Source organism: Diadema antillarum, unplaced genomic scaffold (genome assembly GCF_040938485.1).
Source record: "Diadema antillarum isolate AM-2024a unplaced genomic scaffold, OU_Dant_1.0 seq00000569_RagTag, whole genome shotgun sequence".
Lineage (NCBI taxonomy): Eukaryota > Metazoa > Echinodermata > Echinoidea > Diadematoida > Diadematidae > Diadema > Diadema antillarum.
Window position 1 is genome coordinate 1,363,772 of NW_027271507.1, and position 22,524 is coordinate 1,386,295.

Here is a 22,524-nt window from a genome sequence, read left to right on the forward strand (position 1 = left end):
ATATCTTATTGATTGAAGTTATTTTTGCACATTTTGTTACCATTTACCAAAACCATACATAACATCGGCTCTACAGGTCTAAATTACTTGAAAAGAACATGCCTTGGTGCCACGTACTTCCTCGAGTCTGTGTTTGACAAATTTGTCATTCAAGTTAACAAAAAGCTATTTGTACATCAAAACATGCATTTTCCTTTCTCTTTTTCCTCCAGGAAATAAGCAACAACAAATCAAACTGTGCATTTCCAAATCCTTGGCTTTCATGCACATGCATCATAAATTTGCTTTTCCCGAAAGAAAAAAAGATGGAAAATATTACATATATTACATTACAAAAATATTAAAAAATTTTTCAGTGCACACTTGGTCAGATGTTCAAAAGGAAAAATGTACCAAAAATTAGCATTCTTTAAGATTAAATTAATGATCGGCGGCCAAGATCTGGGGGGGGGGGGGGGGGCTACAGATAAATATAGCCCGGGCTACATAGGGTTAACAAGAGTCCACAATATCTTATTGATTGAAGTTATTTTTGAACATTTTGTTACCATTTACCAAAACCATACATAACATCGGCTCTACAGGTCTAAATTACTTGAAAAGAACATGCCTTGGTGCCACGTACTTCCTCGAGTCTGTGTTTGACAAATTTGTCATTAAATCTAGTGGTTTGTAGTCAACAAGTTCCTTTTGATTCTTGACAACATGACCACGTGGAAAACTTATTTCTACTGTAAAGGCATGATAGTGTGAATTATAATGCAATGTATCTAGCAAGAGAAGTACAAAAAAAATGTCATTGTTGTGTACAATGATATGCTCTATTTGACCAAACAGTGGAAGCTCATCGACGTCATGGCAGACCAAAAGAGACAACTGATAATGTGTACCATACACTTTAACCCAATTGGCATCAAAGACTTCAGAAGAGAGTTCCTCTACTTGGAGTTTCTCTTGCACAGTCTGTCTAATATTTTCATCTAAATCTGACAATAAAAGTGAAGTACCTGGCCCAACCTCGAGACACTCCAAAGGATGGTTTGACTGAAGATGGAACGTTAGTGCTGTCTGATGTTTCTTTGCAAGTGATTTACATATGTTTTTGTAATTACGTACAGATTCTGCAACACGGCCAAAATAGTGATGTTTCGCTTCGTACCGCATACACCATACATGTACGAGTGGCCCAACTTCTCTCAAACATGTAGCATAATGCACCATGAAATGATGCTTTGGCAACAACCTATTGGCAGGAAATGTTTTTTGAAAGTGTGTGTGATGTTCTTCAGTGAGAACAGACAACTGGGCTATCAAGCCTGCTGTTAATTGGGGAGCAAAAATAATATCCATACAATCTAGTAATCTTAGCAGCAGTTCCCAGTAGACGTTTCCTTCTTCAATGTCATGAGCTATGATGAATGGAAGATTTCTTATCAAGCACCAAGCCTGCATTGCCTTTTGACCCACATCATTGCCAGCTGTTCTCAGTTTAATGTAGGATGGTTTGTTCTTGTTATCTGTACGGTTTAAGCAATGGCTGGCAACTCTCTGATTCAGTTCATCATGGGTCAAGAGTGGTGGTTGCCTTTCATAGATGAAATATTCTAGTACAAGTTTCAGCTCATACTGAACTATGCCTTCCATCAGATCATGCATTATATCAAGTGAAAAATTTGTCAAGATATGAAAGTAAATACAATCATTCAATACAGTTTTTTGTTTAACTCCAAACACATGTGACAGTGTAGTTTGAGCTTCAGCTTCTTGTAAATGTTGCTCATAAGTCTGCCTGGTGCGCATTTCCATTAACACCTCTTTTAATGTGTTCTGCGCCTCTTTCTTGCTTGTCACACACAATCGACAGTAATAATTAGCAGAAAAGCTCTGTACAAAACCAAACAGGGCATTTGCACCTAGATTATCAGCACTAATTTGAGTAATGGTTCCCCTCTTCACAATGCCATTAGGAAGAGTAATGCCAACTGTTGACAGAATGTTAATGTCTTTCACAATATGCTTGAGAATAGCATTAAATCCATATTTTTTGGCATCTTCAGCATACCACAGAGCTACAGGATTGATATTGGAAAGAATAGAATTATACTTTGGTGGCAGATTTTTCAAAATGAAATAAAAGGCACCTAACTTGTGAATTTTTGTTTTTGAACCGATGGGGTTTACAGTTTCAAAGTCATCATAAAAACAGTGAATTTGTAGGGCATTTTCATCTTCATGGAAAAGAGGGATTTTCTCAAATTGTGCACCATCACAGTAATCTCTCATTACACCATCAGTGCTCCTATGGTCATGAGTAGCAAAATGCAATATATCTTCATTGCTCAAAAGTTGCTTTAAAGATTCTAAAATGGGTATATAAACAAAGGTATCTTCAATAGCAATCTGTTCATACTGCTTACTTCTTTTATTTAGACGACTTTCATACCGGATGCCTAACTTTATTTCTTGTGGTTCAACAAGTCCAAGTGTTGCACAATATTTCATCCGCTTATATTCTGAGTTCAAATTTTCAAATGGCTTTTCAAGCACAGCAAAATGCGTCTGTATTTCTCTATAAGCTTCGGACTCAATGGGCAGTTTATGTTTCAAGAAAGTAGCCTTAACTGCCGCTGATGCACTTTTTACTACATCACCTACAATCAAACTGGTTGATTCCACGATGTCATTTACAACTTTTCCAGAGTTTGCACTGTTTGCTGAAAATTTTGAAATTACTTTTGCACACTGCCTATTCAAATCTTCAGCGGATAAAATGTCATCTTCTGCATTTATATCCTGATCTTGATCACTGTCGTCATTATCATTACTGTTTCCTGCAAAGCTCTCTTCGAATGATTCATCAGCTTTCTCATTTTCAGTAAACTGTTCTTGATTATCTGGCAAACCAGATTTAAGGTGAGTCTGCAAATGCCCTCGAAATCCACGAAAAGAATAAAATGTTCTTGCACAAGCTCCCTGTCCACAGATTAACACCTCTTTTCCTCCTTCACTTAGTCCATGACTTAATCTTAAATGTTGCACCAACTTTGGTATTGCAAAATTTCTCTTGCATTTGAAGCAAATCATGGTGTGAATAATTTGGATCTTAGTTCACGCACTCTCGGTGATTCGCGGGAAACTCCAACATCAATCTCGAAAACAGCTGTCTGGATGAAGGTCCAGAACTGATGAAGAGACTGGCAGTAATGCAAGCCAAAGACAAAGTGCGTCTTGAAGAGGTCATCTACTGCTCCTTCCACCGTACGGGCACCACATGGAATGGCCTTGTGATCGACAATGAGCAAGTAACTGCTGATACAGGCCTTAGAATTTCCAATTCCAAGAAGGAACGGTTGGCTCTGGGTCTGTTTGGTGCCATCCAGAAAATCTTGAATGCTCCCTCCACTCTGTGTTTGAAACAAATTACATGTACTAGTAAACGATGAAACTAGCAGTTACCCTTTTCCCACTTGTTAATTCTATCAAAACTCTATCTTTATCATCACTGTTACCATCATCATACATACATACATATATAGTGGGGGGATCTGGATGTTTTGTGGAAAATGTCTGCAATGTGCAAAGTAGCACAACGTTTTCTGACTTTTTTCTCAATTTAAGAGGCCTGATTAGACTAAAGGCCACCGCATTCGATATGACTTTCTGTCACACAACTCAGCGACTTAAGATCTGAAATAAAACAGAATATACGCACTGTTTATATGATAGTCGGCAAGTTGTGCGACCAAAGATTTGTATGATATGCAGTGGCCTTCAGGCTGCATGTTGCAGACTATCAAGGCTTGGCTGCAAGTGATGCTCCATCATAACTCTTGAGCAAATAGGAAAAGTGCATAAATCACAGGGCTTGTGCATGATGGTGACATCCATGTGCAGCGTAGTCTCCCCTATAACTTGTATCTCGCTCAATTCACTTTATGGTTAATGAACTGAACAGAGATATACACTGTAGCTACATTCTTCAACCAGGACTTTGCACAGAAAATTTTATAAACGTATAGAGGTAGGCTGTAGAGGCCTGGTAAAAAATGCAAGTATTTTCAAAGCAGGTTTTAAGTATCTGATTGAGAAGAGTCTTTCTAATATGGTTGAGTCATTTCAACTCACACAAAAGGAGACACTGTGAAAATAAGGATTTTAAAATTTCCTTCACAATTATTTTCTTGCTGCAAATTTGTAATCAATTTCCAATATCGAGGTAAAAAGTACTGACCTTTTGTTTATTGATATAACTCTACATTTACGGCTGTGAAAATGTCACGCTGAAACATATTCCTAGTAGGATTGAAGTATGGCAACCCTGTTTGCAGTAGGTCCATCTCGTTCTAGCGCATTGTCACTCCTAATCATCTTAGGATAGGTTCAGTTTTTGAACAGGCCCAAAGTTCTTGAGCACCCTCTTAGTCCAAGCCAGTCTAAGCACATTCATGAAATTCTTAGATAGACCATTGCTACATCTACTCCCTGTGTACACACATTTAGTCAGTTTTGGCAACATTTTCTAGAATGCAGTGAGAACATGCAAGGTGTGACGAGGGTACTAATAACATTATTTATTTATAGTCCACTTTTATACTGAAAAGCTACATACCTTCTGAAACTGAATAATCCTTGAGATTGCTGAGGAAATGGATACTTTTGCTGAGGCAGCTTTAGACCTCCCTTGGCTTGCAGGAGGCAACAGGCACAAGAGGAGGATGGCAGATGTACCAGAATTCCATCCTGTATTTCAAAATGCAAAATAATAAAATCAAGCAGGCTTTCTAGTAGATCATGGTGAAAAAGTAGGAGAAAAAAAAATAGGAGCTAAATTTCAGTAAAAGTAGGAGAAAAGTAGGACATGCACTTTTTTGTGAGTTTTCGATCAATACTCACCTTGTAATGAAGAGTCAAACTCACTGTGAACACCTGAAATGATTACTCACTGAGTTACTACAGTTGCATGTAAAATCATTTACCCCCCCCCCCCCCCCCCCCCCCCATTTGGACACTCTGGCAAAACAATTAGTAACAATACACATGCAGATTATTCCTAAATCTTACAAGTGCATGGTGAGCAGATACTTTATTACAATCACATGTATCAGATTAGTAGTCATTGATTGTCTATAATTAAAAACCTTGATCATTCATGCATGAAGAGATGGTCCAGTGAGTAATTTGTGGTCATTTTTGGAACTTGCTGTGATCAATGAAATGTAACTTGTAATGCTCTGAATGATCACAGCTTAATTGTTCCCTTTTTGTAAAAGATTAAAATATTTTTTTTCCTTTAATAAATATACAATTCTTGTACTTCCATGGGCTCTGTTCATTTTGACATGAATTAAACTTTGAGTTATCGATCTCATTGGTAATTTCTGTACAAACTCATTGAAGGCAACTTTTACTCAACATTCATTTAAAGGGGAGTTTCAGTAGTTGTCTAGAGGGCGCTATAGCAATATAATTATTTTGAGATTTGAATGTGAAAACTCTTAGGAAAACTGACACAGAATAATCCAAGGAGGGGGCACAACAGGAGTTGTCATAAACAACTTTCATTCTTTACTTATAAAGGTATCTACACACAAAACAACTTGACTGATCTTCTTGTGGATCTGGAGAAGAAGATGTTTGAAATTTTGAGAATTTTGCACCCTGGGGGCCCTCCCCCTGGGCCCCCATGGGGCTACAGTTATCATTTGAACAACTCTACCCAACAGAATGATTCTCTGCAAGTTTGACTAAAAGCCGACCATTCGTTCTGCAGAAGAAGATGAAAATATAAAAGTTTACAGATGACGCACACCGCACAACGGACAAGGGACGGCAGACAAAAACGGATGGCAACAGCTCACTTGAACCTTCGGCTAAGGTGAGCTAAAAATGATGCACATGGCCTCGCATCATTTGATCTTTTGACCCCTAGATGACCTTTCACCTCATCATCCTCATCAACTCACATCTGGTAATACCCAAGGATTATTTGTTCCAAGTTTGAACAAAATTGATGCAGAAATAGAGAAATGAGAGCAAGTTCAACAAAAGCCTTTAACATTTTTCTAACACAGCAACAGGAAAAGTGATTACTATGTCAATCTCTGCCAGAACTTTGTTCAGGTGAGACAAAAAGGAGGGGGGGGGGGGCACTGAGTGAGGGAGTGAAGGGACAAAGCAGGGGGAGTGTGTGGGAAGGGGTTCTGCCATCAGAATAGCAGAAATCAAGCCAAGTGTATAATAATATGGACGACGTCCAAAGCAGTCGTCCAATGTCGAGTAATTGAAAACCGTGCCAATATGGACAGTATTCAAAATGTTGTCTACAAATAATCAAGGGCAAAGGTCAAAGGTCAAGGTCAAAGCTTGAGGTCACAGATCATTGCCACGTCCATAGGTATACATATACCAAGTTTGAAGTTGTTTCTCCAAACCTTTCTTGAGATATTACGAGAAAGAGCCATTTTCATGTTTAATCAAGGTCAAAGCTTGAGGTCACAGATCATTGCCACGTCCATAGGTATACATATACCAAGTTTGAAGTTGTTTCTCCAAACCTTTCTTGAGATATTACGAGAAAGAGCTATTTTCATGTTTAATCAAGGTCAAAGGTCAAGGTCAAAGGTTGAGGTCAAAGATCATTGTCACCTCCATAGGTATACATATACCAAGTTTGAAGTTGTTTGCCCAAACCGTTCTTGAGATATTGCGAGAAAGATCTATTTTCATTTGTTTTATATAACCCATGTGACATTGAATTACCTTTGATCTTTGCCTTTAAGCTCAACCTCAACACAAAAATGAGCTTAATATCAGGAAAGTCCTAAAGGATACCGATACCAAATATGAACTTGTTTGGTTAACTCGGAGCCAAGATATAGATCGATGAAAAAGTGGATACCAAATTGTTGACAGACAGACGGAGAGACAGACGGACAAATATGACGGCATAAGGTCTTTCCTTTGGACGACTTAAAAATGTTAAAAGTTAAAGTTAGATGGGTAAAATGCAGGGGAAGGTTTGGAAGGGACTGCCCCATCTAAGGGTAGGGAAAATTTAGCAATTGGCATCTTAGAAATAAACTTTTTCTGATGCACATTTAAGTGAGTACAATATACTTTCAGAGTATTGGAAATTGTTTTTTGTAAAAAAAATCCTATGGAGTGAAATAACTAGATGAGGGGATGATCCGGGAGGGAGTCCCCTCTCAGGGTGGGGAAAATTGTGTATGGCTACTCGAAAATAAGCTTCCTGGCCCACATTTGTGTTGTGTTTATGTGGGAGTGTGATTATGCTCCATGAAAAATTGACCATCACTAGAATGTTTAATGATAAGGTTGGTTTAATTTTAACATCTGATGACACTTCAGACTCTTTATGAAATTAGAGGGTGCATTCCAGGGAATGTGCAAAAATACCTTCTTTGTTCTGGTCAGAACTGTCAAAAGATGACAGGAGCTCCATGACTGTCAAGTTTCCATTCTGCTTCAGAAGTTGTCGAGCAAGTGCCACTGAATGATTGGAGTAAACATTTACAATAGAAGCAATTCCTTCCCAAGTGACTGCTACAATTTTCGAATTCTTGTACACAGCAAAAGTGGTATCAGATACATAGATCAGAAAACGTTGCGCAAAAATTTGTCCCAGCAATAAGAATGAATTCCTGCCATAAATTATTATTATTATTATTATTATTATTTTGGTTAATCATACTTCATGTACAATGATTTGTGTATTCCTTTATTAACAAAATTCATGAAATGACTTATTGATTATTCCCCTGTGTTTCCCATTCTCATCATAAATAGCGAGACGGTAATATCCGGCAAAGACCAGTATTTACCCCACAGTATTTATCAGCTGGGGCCAACCATGGGAAAAACAGCACTCGTGTCATATGCTACTGTTGTAAACTTTGACAGAGTTGTCCGCCCAGATTTGAAATACGTAATCATACATTTATAGCATAAGAATGCTAGGCACAACAAATAATTAAAAAGGCGTACTATACTAGAAACACTGCAATTACTAGATCTTCTTGAATTAGGAGTAAATTTACACCAGCCAGGGACTTGGTGATACCAGGGAGATGGCCACCTCCCTGGTAATACCCAACACCGATGAACAATGATAAGTTTCCAGGCTTTTGTAGATTCTTGTTTATGTAATCCTTTGGACAGTATCATTCAACTCAAACATCACACCAAAATGTTTTTTAAATCAAACATTCACAATATTGAGGTGTCTTCAAGACACATGTAGGTCCAGGAAACTGTGAGCCGTACATTCATGAATAAATACCATCCTTGAATGGGTAGGACATATAGATAGAAATTTCCAACAAATTTCAAGATGATCGCATTGAAAACATTTCTGCAAAAATGCAAGTTTGCAATGCTGAAGACTAGCTTCCTTTGTCTTTAATTTGCAATGAATTGTTCATTTTAACACAGTGGCTGTATCCAGTAGCACCTTTTGCAAATACAGAGAATGTTCAAAGGAACATTCCTATAATTGTTCGCATACTGCTTACTTCTCCAGAAATGTAATGCTCTTATTAAAAACTTACTGGACCATTCTTCATCTTCTTTCAGGACCATGAGGCTAACATCAGGCTGGCTGGTCACAATATCTCCCAATACATCATCGTCGATACTAAAGCCTTCATGTTCATCCACTAAAACAAGATCTTCGCCATCTCTGATGCTGAATTTTCTTCTGACTGTAAGGGGGGGGGGCGTGGGGAGAGAAAAACTATTACAATTTACAAATGTAATAAAAAATGACTTAAGTATACTTTGCACTTTGTATGGTTTCATGACAGGATAATAGCTACAGTTGTAGTAGCATTATAACTTTTATACCGCTAGTGTGTTTGAACATTCTGGCAATTTTCAGTGTTTTTGGGAAAGACATTGACAATTTTTTAAGTATATGATGTTAATACAATGACACATATCTCATTTATCACATACTTTATCCCCCCCCCCCCCGATTAATGCCAGTGGAATGACTGGTTTTGATAAATTTTTTTGACATCTTCTTCAGTAAAAATGTAGAAAAGCTTAGGCCTAAAGGAGTCGTTCGCTGGTGCTCTAACCCTATTGACCTAGAGACTAGCTCTTGGACTAGCCTATTCTGGTCTAGAGGTAGGCCTTACTGCCACCCCAGGTGAAAGAATTACATAGCCATGCAATTTTTTGAACCCGGCTGTGACAGTATTAAGGCCTACCTCGATAGACCAGGATAGGCTAGACCAAGTGAGCGGCCCCCTTAGGGCTTAAGCTGTCCCTACATTTTTACTGAAGATGTCCATAAAATTTATCAAATCCTATCATTCAAAACATTCAAACCAAGAACTTTTTTGTAATAACAAGGTGGTTCTCGAACCATGGCCGGCACAAGTCTCGCCTGATTTTGCAATCAATAAAACAAGTAACCTTTTGACCCCAAGATGACCATTGACAATATCCTTATCAACTCAAATCTGATATTAACCCAACTAGGATCAATCGTTCCAAGTTAGAACAAAATTGATGCAGAAATAAAAAAATGAGAGCAAGTTCAACAAAAACTTTAACATTTTTGTAACAGACTAACAGACCTATCATTTGACCTTTGACCCCCTAGATGACATTTGACCTCATTAACTCACACCTGGTATTACCAAGGCCGGCCAAGCCCAAGGATCACTTGTTCCAAGATAGAACAAAATTGATGTAGAAAGAAAGAATTAAATGAGAGCAAGTTCAACAAAAACGTTCACATTTTTGTAACAGACCAACACTACAGACTAATATTAAAGTAACAAACAGACCAACAGACTAACACTAGTAACAGACTAGCTGCACAGACTAGCTACAGACTACACTATACAGTAGCTACACACATACTATTGCAAAAGCGACAGCGTTGCACCCACTACAAGCGGAGCACATCGGGAGAGCACACCGATTATCCAAGAAGATAATGTAATTTCTGTAGACCTGGACTAGACTACAGAGTCTAGATCTAACGTAAAGTATAGACACCTACCACAAATAGAGAAATAGTTATCATCTAAAAACTACAGTAACACTAGACTCTATGGCTATAGATCTATATGCATTGTATCACATAACATACCAGTAGATAAGGTTTCAATTGTAGTTTTGTACATTTGCACATGATATGAACTCCTCTTGCCAAACAAAATTCGCTTATAAAGAAGTATTTTGCGTGGTCCCCAGGCTCAAGGCTTCAAGTTCAAGAAGGATTGGTCCAAGCCCAAGGCTCGTTGTAGCAGTTAGACTCTAAATTTAATGGGATGATTTAGTTTCTAACGTTAGGACCTACTAGATTCTAAGTCTAGAAAACTACCTGTAGTCTGTAGACTAGGATAGTAGGAGAAGTACTTTTGGGTGCAACGCTGTCGCACGCACTCTAGCTGCAGCTCCACATGCTCCACATGCATTAGCAGTATTGTACAGTCGACTCATGACAAACACCTGAAAAACAGGTACCGTACACTTACTCAGTTCAAAGAATCCTACGATGTCTTCTGGATTTAGTGGCAGCAACTTTCTGATTCGGCGATCTCCAGAACAAATCTTTACACTTATCGGCATGATTGTGCTGTTTAACTGCTGATTAATGAGGATATTATTGAGTCGAATTTTCATTACCCGCGGCCCGAAGGCGAAGAAAACCTCATCGATAAAAAATGGCCTTGATAATGCATACTATACACATAACATATGCATGCACCGCGCACACACAGCTAGCTAGCTAGCCATAAATGCCGGCCAGCAGCGCGATCCGAGAGCGCAGAGCGAGGTCACATGACAACTTTCGTCCAATGATTTTGCTCGAATTCTCTGACTTATGCGCATGTGCAATTTCAACACCAATTAATGACACCAAAACTCTAACATCAACCTGTAATTGAATATTTCGACACCAGTTGGTGTGATTCTTTCTGAACGGGACCTAAAATCAACACCAAGAGTGTTAATATTTTTCGATTCTGTGCTGGTGTTAGATATTTAACACCCTAGTTTTTGCAGTGTACATGTATATGTAAAACGGGTTTGTTTTTCTTTTCACTCAACTCTGTTTTTGTTGCAATATAATTTATATACTGAATATATTTCCACTACTGATGTACTGATGATTTGTTTTGTTGTTGTCGTAATGATTGTATTTTGTTCTTGTTTTGTATGGTTGTAAGTTATTTTGTCTAACTGTATTTTTATCGATGTAAATCAGACACAATTCAGCCGTTCGGCTGCGAAGTTAACTTCAAAAAGTCCGGTGTTAAATAGTGAACACCGAGCTGGTGTTAAATTTTCGGTGCTCATTTATGGTGTTAAATTAACACCTCCGGGTGTCATTTCCAAATTTCAAACTGTTTTTTGAAGAGTTTCTTAGTAACTGCACTTCTTGTTGATTTTTAATTTAAACAAGACGATCAAGAATTTTACATTAAAATACTAGATTTTTGAAAAAATGTGAAAATAAATTTACACCAAAGTAACACCAGCTGGTGTGGTCTCTTATTGAAGCTGGACGGGTGTTAAACCATTGATATTAACACCAACAAATATCAAATCAACACCATGTAGTGTCATTTTTGAATCAACACCAGTACAGTGTCAAAATAACACCAGGTATAGTGTCAAATTAACACCACGAAGTGTCAAGTGAACACGTTTCAACACCATCACAGTGCATTTTTAACACCTGTGGGTGTGGTCCTTTATTGAAGTTTGATCGGTGTTAGATTTAACACCCGTGGTGTTAAATCTAACACCGATGTTTTTACAGTGTTTGATCAATAAACCATTTCATACCATACCATACCATACCATTTATGTAGCCAATATATTGCCAAACTTTCTTGATATATCTTTATGGGAAAACAAAGAATATTCAAAATGTCAGGCAGATGAATGAACTGCACAGTCCTAATTGTAAACAAAAGATATCTATATTGGGAAATTGGACGATTTTCATGTAGCATCATGTGTATGGGTGGAAATTAGCTGCTTGGCGAAGATCTGCGCTCTATATTATTATCGTTTTTATTATCATTATTATTACAATAATAATAATAATAATCATTATTATCATTATTATTATTATTATCATTATTATCAATATTGTTATATTACTATTACTGTCATTATTATTATTAGCATTATTATTATCAGCAGCAGTAGGAGTAGTAGTGGTGGTAAAAGTAGTAGTAGTAGTACTAGTAGTTGTAATAGTTGTTGTTGTTGTTGTTGTATCACTAACATTTCCTCTAAAGATTGAATAAATAAAGCAAAATTGAAGAAAAAAATGGGTCTATAGAGATTATGTTAATTGCACGATTCATGACGAGCTAAAGTTGCCAAGAAGACGATATACCATACTCTTAGGTAGCCAAAGATGGCCAAGTTCCCCTTTAAACATTGCAGCATCTCCTACATCTACTGCAACCCTTGCTAGGCTGTTGTTCTCGTAGACTTGCATGCCAGTCATTCCGTTGGTATTTGATCCCCCTCGAGTAGTATTTCTTTTTCGGAGTCGCCTTTCGAAGGCACCAGGCGACGAGTTCTTCCACTGATGATAAAACCAGACACGTGCAGTAGGCAGCCTCTTGATCGAGACAAGCAGTTTTTTGATACTTCATGAAAGGGAGCATTTTTATCCTCTCATCGGCGATTTTCAGGATTTATATAGATCCATCAGGACATCAACATAGGAGCATTTGTAGTGTGGGAGAGTGAGAGCAAATCGGGAAGGTAGTGGCTAAAGATTACTTGGCGCACACGACAATCCTACGGCAACGCGGTATGTGACGACATACTTAACAGTGTTGCTCAGAAGAAGTCATGTATAAAATGGGAGGCCGTCTAAGAGATAACTGTGGGATATCATTACACCATCAGAGTATGGACAGACAATCAAAAGATCTTCATGATGGATGCCTGTCCATCATTTATTATGCATATATGCATAGTACAAACCATTATAAGGGCAAGTATTGTAATATGTAGATAAATAATCTGAATATAAATAGTATATGAATACCAGGGCTAAATTTCTTCATGTTATCATACCAGTCATACCTTCCCTCTCCATCTCTATTTATCTATCTATCTATCTATCTATCTATCTATCTATCTGTCTGTCTATCTATCTATCTATCTATCTGTCTATCTATCTATCTATCTATCTATCTACCCATCTTCCCATCGGGCTATTGCAATGGAATGATATTAATGTCGTCCATAAAGTTGATGTGGGGCCTAACCATGCTGTAAATTAGCTTGTCGGCCTCTTCGACCCTGTCTTAAGACTGAAAGTGCTGTACATCAGGGGCAGGAGTCCTGGAATTTCGTGCCCCCCCCCCCCCTTTTTTTTTCCAGGTGTGCTGTTGAATTCTGCGCCTCGCAAGAACTTTGTAGTGCGCCAAGTCAGCTTACCAGGTTTGGTAGGAGTTTATCAAATAAGGTATTGGTTAAAAGGTATCCCAACAGCAATGCAAGTTTATGCATTGGTGGTAACGTGCGTTTTGCTGCACAGCGGCAACATCAGAGACTGCACATAAAAGATAATTCGTTCTCTGTAGCGCCATTCCCTTCAACTTATTCTTATTAAAAAAACACATAACTATGTCTTGTGAAAGGAAATTAATTGTGTAGAAAATGCCCGGCTATCTATCCAATTTAGCATGGTTTCTCAAGGACTGAGTCAGAAATAAGTGATATGGTACCTGAAATGAGATCGAGAATAATCTTTTCTTCTGATTCTGGGAGGTGTCTCTAATAGGCCTTTGCAACGAAATAATGTGACATGTATATATAGACCTATCTCAACCTTGATGGAATGATAATTGTGACACACAACATCCTGGTACTATTGCATGCATTCTTTCATTAAGTTTCCATTTCCAACAAAGCATATAGGGCCTATGCATGTAAAAGTTTACTAAAAATTAGTGTATAACTTACCACTATACATTATATAATGAACGGAACTAAATTTTATTAGTTCGCAAATCATTTTGAGAATAATCGATTATGAAAATGCTGGAAATGGGGAGGAATGCAAGAGCTGTATACAGCAAAGAAACATGGGACGAGCCTATGTATTTGCAAAATGGGGTCACTGTTTTAGTGTGACATAGGATGTACACCAAAGAGATTTTACACCACTAAAGAATCTCTGACGTGCACACAGCATTGCGTCATACAGGTCCTGTTGTGCCATCTCGGACTCTCCATCAAGCAACTCGCCCTCTCACTAGCCACAGCTTGACAGCGGACCATGCACACTCGAAAGTGAGAGACAGTTCACGTCATGAGATGTTCAGACGTGCTTTCTTTCGAGCTCCTTTTCACCTGTCTGGCTGACAAGATAATATTTATCCAGCTGAACACAACTTGACGCCGTACAGACTCGATGAATTATCTCGAGGGAGGTGATGATTTTCCCTCGCTTTGTGGTGAATGTATAAAGACTGTCGAGGTTAGACATCTTGACACTGATGGGTTAATGGGGGAGGGGCAGTGTTGATGGGAAGGGTGGCAGGACGTAGTGAGAGGAAAGGATCTCACATGAATGTATAATATCGACTTGTGGATACATATCTTCGTGAGACCTTTTCTCTCCTTAAGTTTAAACCTTGCTCCCATCATCTTCCTTGTCACTCTTTCTATCTTTTCTTCCTCTTCTCATTCCGTCCATCTCTCTCTCCCTCTCCATCTCTTTATTCGCTCGCCTCTCTTTGTATGCACGCTATACATTTATCTAGTATATATACATACATGCATACAAGGAGATGTTGAAACATTCACTACCAATATCATGACCAGAATGAACATAATCTATCATGGTCCTTGTAACCATACGATGTACATATTTGTCCATATTTACATATCACATCTATAATTATGAATATATTCCTTGTATGAAAATAACCCTCTTAATCCTCCACTCATATTCCCATCCCCTACCCCATCCCTCTTCCTCGATATTCCCGATTGCATCCCCGTCCATTTTGTCATCTCCCACTTGCTTACCAAGTTTGATAGGGACTGTCATCGCTCACTTTGGGTTATGAGTCACTGGCTCAAGGATTTTATATCTATGGTCTCTCTTTTAACTTAATCAATCTTACTGGTATCTTTGCCCACTCGGGATTAGAATGTCAATTCTAATCTTTACATGAATTCACTAAAAAAAACTGTACCTAATTAAGAAATTCAGTAAAACAAGAAAAAACATGAGAGCGTATCAAAACTCTGTGTCTGTTTTATCTAAGGCAAATAGACACCCTCGCGCATTTTCTAACATGGAGTATAGGATCTGAGGTAATGTTTGAAACGAAGTCATCGCTTCCAAGAAATTGCATTAAATCATAGATGTATCTCTGTTACCAAGGATTCCCTCTTTATCATAGGCAACGTTCTCCCATGAGATGGCTTGTATAATTATCATTTCTCTAGAATTCCAGATACCTGTTCAGCTAAGTGGGGACTAGGGAGCGGCACAGATGGCAAGCGAACTACAGTTTACGATGGTTTATACCAAACCTTGGTCTTTTGTTGATTGATTCCAAACTCTTATCCACTAATTTGCACAATGCAGTACTTATCGCTTTCTCCATTTGGTCAGATCTTTTTTTTTTTTTGCCACGCCACAAAATTTTGTTGCCTAAAATCCTCTGCAGGTTCTGGATTCCATGTAAACAAAAACAGTACGAAGAATGGCCACGTTTTTAAATGAGACGAATTAAAAGTCAAGACAAGTTCAAAGGGAAAAATTCCTTTGAATTCTAAAGTACGTCGTGGTCGCGTGGATACTTTACTTTGTAATAATGCAAAGGTAAGAACAATATCATATCACCGCGAAGGTATACAAATATTACTGCCAACCGAGCAGTATAATAGGTTGCATAAAAGAAGACGAAGAAAAAAAGAAGTCATTGGAGTTCATATCGCGGCACTGTGTTCACGGCGAAGCCGCGTAAATGCCATGGATGCATCGTCTGCCCTTTTAGCACTTGACTTTCATCATGGCGGTAACATAAATAGTACGCGAGAGCAACGGACTTTTTTTCTGTTATGCATTATGATCGATTTGGAAGTGGTTATAAAGAAGAGGTCATTTCACTTTCATTTTCAGACTGCTTTACGTATTCATGGGAAGTGGGTCAAGGATATGGTTCCATTGTCCAAAGTGTCGGCTGGCATTGTTTCCAGTTAATAGTCTGGCATGACAGGAGTTCATATTAGAGGTCATTTTTCATTACGATACATTATGCCATGCATATTTTGTGATGGTGTGTATACATTGTGTGTTATATCAAGGTATACGTTGGCCTATGCATGTATAGAGCCTATATACTTGCTTCTATTAACATTGTCAATATAAACTCATATACTAGTAATTGTTTTCTGGATTATTTTTTCTTGGGGGCATTAACCTTCGAGCTTTTTAAAGCCTTTTTATCTATGTTTTGTCTAATATGTGATACCACGTAACTTCGCCGTTTTTAGGGGAAAGCAGTGGTACTGACCAAGGTAAAGACCATGTGATCAATTCAGTGGGAGTGAATTTCTCCTGGTAACGCTTCTACACGTCAGGATGATAAAGTATTCACTGATTTAATTACAGAGCAAATACATGTATGTCTACAACAAGCGCCTTGTTGTCAACATAGCAATATATACAGTGTAGTTGTTTGGGCACAGGTAGTAGTCAGTGGGATATAGTGCTGTCCATGTGACGTCACAATGCACATACATGAATACCAATTATACCACACCTTGTCGCAAGCCCTCAGCCCAGTCTCATCACACTCAGTGTCTTCTTCAATTGCTCCTAGGAAAGTTCACCCTTGCCATGACCTTTCGGGACCGGTCCTTTGCAAAGGAGGGCTGCGATTTAGATGCAGCGCATCTTTATACAGGGTGACAGCCAATCAAATTGATACGTCACAGCTGCATTGCGGTTCGTTACGGTGGTGATTAGGACATCCAAGAGGCAATCGGTACATTGATTTCAAAATAATGAATGACTAAGGTCTCCCTGCCCAGCGTCTATACATTTGGCAACAACCGATATCGCTACACGACTTAAACAATAATGCAGATGTAAAGAAAGTCCTATTATATGTCATCGTTGATTTAAAGTAAAGCAGGGCCTAATATAGGAAAATGCGAAACATCAAGCGTTAAATTATTGTAGTACACATTTTCTCATACTACAACTAGGTGAAGTGATGCTGAACCAATCTCAAAGAAAACAACTGAAAAGAACTGATTTTACTGATAACCTTCAGAGCCTTTTCCTTAAAAAAAGTAACCAATATCATCTTCACGAGACGATGTTGGCGACTGCCTGCCACTTATACCACCAAGACTCTGATACGACAGCATGGTGAACGACAGTCTCGCGCTTATAGCAATATGGGACGATCCATCATGGTCCTATTTAAAATCTAAGTGTGTCGTGGACAGATGGAATGGCTCATAAACACTCCTCACGCGCCTGGCGTTGAAGCCAACATCTTCAAATTTCCGGTGCGGAGAATCAGTCACTAGAAAAAACAACAAAAACAATAGCAAAAACAATAGCAATCACCCAGAGGGTTTCGGGATTTTCCATCGCATCCAATTTTCTCTTTATGGTGACAGCTAGAAGCTCACAATAAATTTTATGAAGGGAGTGAGGTACGCGAGATTTTGTTCTAACCGTATGGCCCCCGTCTCCTCTGCGTAATCCTTCAGAGATGCCTTTATGTTTGCTTGGGACTGTTTAATTGCAGACGACTCCACGTCAGCATGATGGTATTTTTATAACCGATTTGCTGAACGAGATAGTGTTGCAGCCTCAACCTGGCCTGACAACACTCAGACACGATCTAAACAGACACGATGTCACCGGAGAAGGTGTCCTCTGGTAGCTACGGTCCTAGCTGCCCTTCGATTCCTGGCATTCGAACAATTATTATCAAGAGTAGATATGAACTGTAAAGCCCCGTCTTAGGAACTGTAGTACCGTGATGACCAGATGCTGCCATTCAAAATTAATGACTTCAAGTCCTTCATAGATTCTTCTTTTTCTCTTTCTCTAACATCATCACCACCATTAAGTTAGTGGTTGGTGTTATGTGTATAATCCTCATATCAATAAAGGTAGGCCTAATTCGTCTTTTTCATATACAAGAGAAACGTGATGCTTCAACGCAATATGCAGTCAATGTTGCGATAATTTCTTATCGTTTGTTTTTATATATTTCATTTTTCCGTCTGAGAAGATGGCTGGAAAGCTCATAATAATCTAGCTGCACTAGCTGGTCTTCCATGGCGTCCAGTTGGATGTGAGGCGGGACCACTTCACCAGGATACATGCACCCTGCTCTTTTCGACGAATGAATGAAGCGGGATCTTTTACGTGCATGAGTTGTTACTCTCTCACACACGAGACCTCCATTTTATGTTCTATCCGAGGGACAGAGTGTTTTGCCTCTTACTGAAGGGACAGAATGATTATACACATCATTGCTCAGTTACTCGCAGGGAATCCCTACGCTTCATTTTAGATATGACGAATAAAACTGATTAGCTTTCACCTAAACACCTGCTATTATCGGTGCTAAGGTCTGCCAAAATGTCTGCGAAGTCTCATGTCTGATAATCTAGCATGTTCTTATTTATGGAATGAAGAAACAAGTTGCCACAACCTCTTCGTAAGGACAACAGGGGACTGAAAAATACCTAAAAGAGTGCATCTTTTGTAGCATATCGGCATATAGCTCTTGCAGACATGTGGGGGGGGGGGGAGAGGTATTTCCTTGCCATGAAACCATGTGCCTCCCTCGTCATTGCTCGTCCGAGAGTATTCTTTACAGGCTACGCTGAGAGAGTCTAATACCATTAAAGATATTACCTTGTTTTCGGTTAGCCCCTCTTAGTTAGTGTAATTCTGTTTTTTTTTTTTCAAGTGCAGTAATACCGCTTGTCGCAGCATCTTCCACGAAGAGGCGGTATGAAGGGGGACAACATTCCCCCTTACAGCGGCAGTCTTTGAATGCACGCGGCGTTGTCACTCATGATGTCTATACCACACCACGTGCCGACAAACAACGCTTGTCGAAGGGCGTAATCAAAACCGATGACGGACTCTGAGATCGACGTCTTCGCTAATCACCTAATCACAAGCACGCACCAAAGTTAATGTCTAAATGCGGTCGATACGAGACCTGTCGTGCGTGATAATTTCGCGCCATAAAATACACAGATGCCACCACTGGTATGCGATACCATGAAGTATGTTACTTCGGGAGTTCGCCAGGGGTTTGGGCTTCTTCCTTCATGGCTTCACTACGAGCAAGGTATGAGAGGTAATAAAAGGGGTCTAACTACACCCGTGATCGACTAAAGGCAGGTGCATAGTTTTCCCATCTCTCTTAGAAAAATATCTCAAGCTCTCAAGCAAAGATTACTTACACTTGAACTAACGTGACATTACTATCAAATCGAGCGCTTCGTCGTCTAAGTGGAATAAACCGGAGACCCGATACAAAGAGTTCAGAAGAGTTGAGATATACTTCGAAATCTATCATATCAAAATGCCAAAACGCCATTCCTAATGAATAAAACACAGAATTTCTTTGAAACTAAACCTAAACACATTTTCCAGGGGAAATTTTCAGTTTGACAATGTCTTAGCTTGACAGTGATGATACATATTGTGTCATCCTTTCTGCTTGTGTGCAGCTCATCACTGGCAACATATATATATCTCCTTTTCATCCGGGACCCTTGCGCCATCGGGAAGCAAGGTTTCCCTATCTCCATTAAAGACGATTGCGTTTAGCGTCATCGATTGTAAGTAAACAAAATACATCAATAACATAGAAAAATTCTACACTTGCGTAAAGCTCTGAATCATTTCTTCAGAGCACTTCTGTGAAAAAGCAATCGAGCACAGTCTTCTTCTCTCGAGTCACTATACGCTGAAAGGAATCTCAGATTCTTCCATTCCATTGTTGAATGCACTGCCTGGCACAGGACGTTAGAGCTGCCATGTCTTCTTGTGTGTAAGGCTCTGGTAAAAGTGGACAGACAGGGAAGGTGCTGCATATAGTCTGCTCCTCTCCACAAAGGCAGGTGATGTCATCATTCTCAGTACACCCCACTTTGCTATAAAGGTTGGATTTGCAGCCGCCGACAGTACTTCTTAGGCGATTGCAATCGAGTACAATGAGCAATTCCTTCCCTTTTCCACAAAAGATGACAATGAATATGAATGTGTCATGGTGAGGTAACTAACATTTGAGCTTAACGTGCAGTTGATGTCACTTGACAATAACTGTAATTAGGATGATACTTCAAATCATATAGAGATTTTTTTTTTGTTCTTACTTATATCTCATAGGTAGACTCTTCAGACACTTCACCCCCCTCCCCCTTCCCCCACCCCACCCCTCTCGCTGAGTTTGTCTCCTGGATAAAGAGAACCTACCTGCTGGGTCACATTTTGCACCTCATTTGAAATCATGGCAACAGCTGCTGTTTGACATACGTAAGAACATGATGCATCGCGCTTGCGATGTACCTCCATTCAAAATTATACATCTCGTCCATGTATCCAAGTCGTTCCCTCCTATTAGGTGCATACATTTACAGCTTTTTAGGCTTTGTTTGCACAATCTGGATCTATGTAGACTGATTAATCGATCAGCATAATAACAAACCTGTTTATAGCGTGGAGGAGCACTGGAGTATGTAAGAGATTGTTAGTCGCGATCGAAAGGGTAAATCTAAATTGAGTCGCAGACGAAAAGTGCTTCCGAGATTGAGTAAATAATATTTAAGAAATCAGCAAGAAAATAACTTGCTTTCAGAAAGAAACTACCTGTTCCCCGTATACAATACACATAGGGGGTCCCGCGTTTAGAGGTGCACATTTTACTGTGCCTTTTCGTATGGGCGCGATTTCTTCCAAACCAAACCCAAGCTCTGATGGGTCTTTAGATGAAGGCAATCACCGGTTTTGGTGCAAAGCTTTCAGTCACTCTCGAATACACGGTGGTCTCGGTAGTGGCTGATATCATCTTAATGTCAGTTGTCGATGTCGTTGTCGTCATCGTTCTGTGCCAAGTGCAACTTTGTACAAGTTGTGGGGCTCATCAGTGCGGATTAATATCCGACGGTAAGATAAGCATGCGGCTCAGCCATTCATCAGGCCTCCTCATTGACAATGATCACAATACATGTCGCCATGACAACAAAGAGTCAATGTCGTCTGCAGTATACTGAGATGAAAACGAGACGATAAATCCTGCACGTTCTGTAAACACACCGGGCAGATGATTTGAGAGTTATTCAGACATGTCAGAAGATAAAACATTACCCTGCTGAGTAATATCCTGGTTGAGGTTGAGGTTGGGCCCTACATCTTAGCGGAAACCACCGCCAAAATCTATCAAATTTTACACAGTCGCGAAATGTTTGTCATCGTGGTTGTGGTTCTTTGAATTACAAAGTTTAACTCCCTCTACAGATTACATCATTATCGTCTGTATATCTGTACATGCATGTACAGTAATGTCTATATTATTTTGTACTTAATATACTATTTTCATGAAAAGTCCTCTGTATGTGCGTTTGTATGTTTCCCTGTTCTACTTTCCCGCTTTCTCTCGTTTTCCTATTTCTCTATTTGCCATTGGATCTATTTCATACAAGCTTGTTAGCTCGTCAGTTCCTCCCACTAGAATCAGTAAGCTTTACCTTATCACATCTGGACTTTGTCTGTTTGTTTGTTTGTTATTTGTTCCCCCGCATTATCATTTCATATTGAATGTCATGTAACTAACGTTTGTGTACCACACGTAGTTATTGTAAAACTGGTGTCCTTTACTTGGAAATTCTCTTACCAATTTGCAATTGTACATTGTCATATGTATTCATTCACAGGTTGTGATTGTTGTCGTTGATCTTGTTGTTGTTGTTGTTGGCGTTGTCGTTGTATTTAGTTCCCTACTCAGTAAGAATATACCAAAAAAAAAAATGCAATACAATGCAGACATGACAGAGGATCGCCCATTCAACTGTTCTTCCCTGGGGTCCCATATGTTTCAAACTTCAATATGTTCCATTTGTGGCATAATTATTCATACACCAGGAAATAAGTGTAAATAAATTTGAACTGAATAGAACCTAATATGTATACCGTTCGTATGCAGGTGTACTTCTACGGAAACTAGGCCATCGAGGGAAAAAAAATCTTGGTTGGATTGGAGATGACGTTCAATCAAATTGAAAATCTTATTTTCTAATTTCATTTTTCTTCAATATGTGTTTTAAAAAAGAGAGAGAGAGAGAAAGCAAATGATACAGATTTACTTTTTTGAAGTGAGTTAACTCTCTTCCCGTTTACAGAATGTCCTGTTTTGGTTTACGTAAACATGAAAGTAGCTTGAAATGTTCCCAGGCAGTATCGGACTGTCTGAACAAACTTAGCGGCACCTCACGAGACAG

General features: G+C 39.0%; 2 protein-coding genes across 2 annotated transcripts in view; both read right to left on the bottom strand.

Annotated features, from left to right (window-relative positions):
• The window catches only part of LOC139735288 (potassium channel subfamily K member 18-like), a 110,867-nt gene that overhangs the window by 65,777 nt on the left and 22,566 nt on the right, over positions 1-22,524 (bottom strand). The window lies entirely within an intron of this gene.
• On the bottom strand, positions 2,914-10,966 carry LOC139735289 (uncharacterized). Its single transcript, XM_071646046.1, has 5 exons — positions 10,512-10,966; positions 8,568-8,720; positions 7,417-7,509; positions 4,610-4,740; positions 2,914-3,404 (listed from the first exon to the last, which is right to left on the bottom strand). Exons 1-5 carry the CDS (start codon positions 10,657-10,659, stop codon positions 3,081-3,083), a joined length of 849 nt encoding a protein of 282 aa, XP_071502147.1. The 5' UTR covers positions 10,660-10,966; the 3' UTR covers positions 2,914-3,080.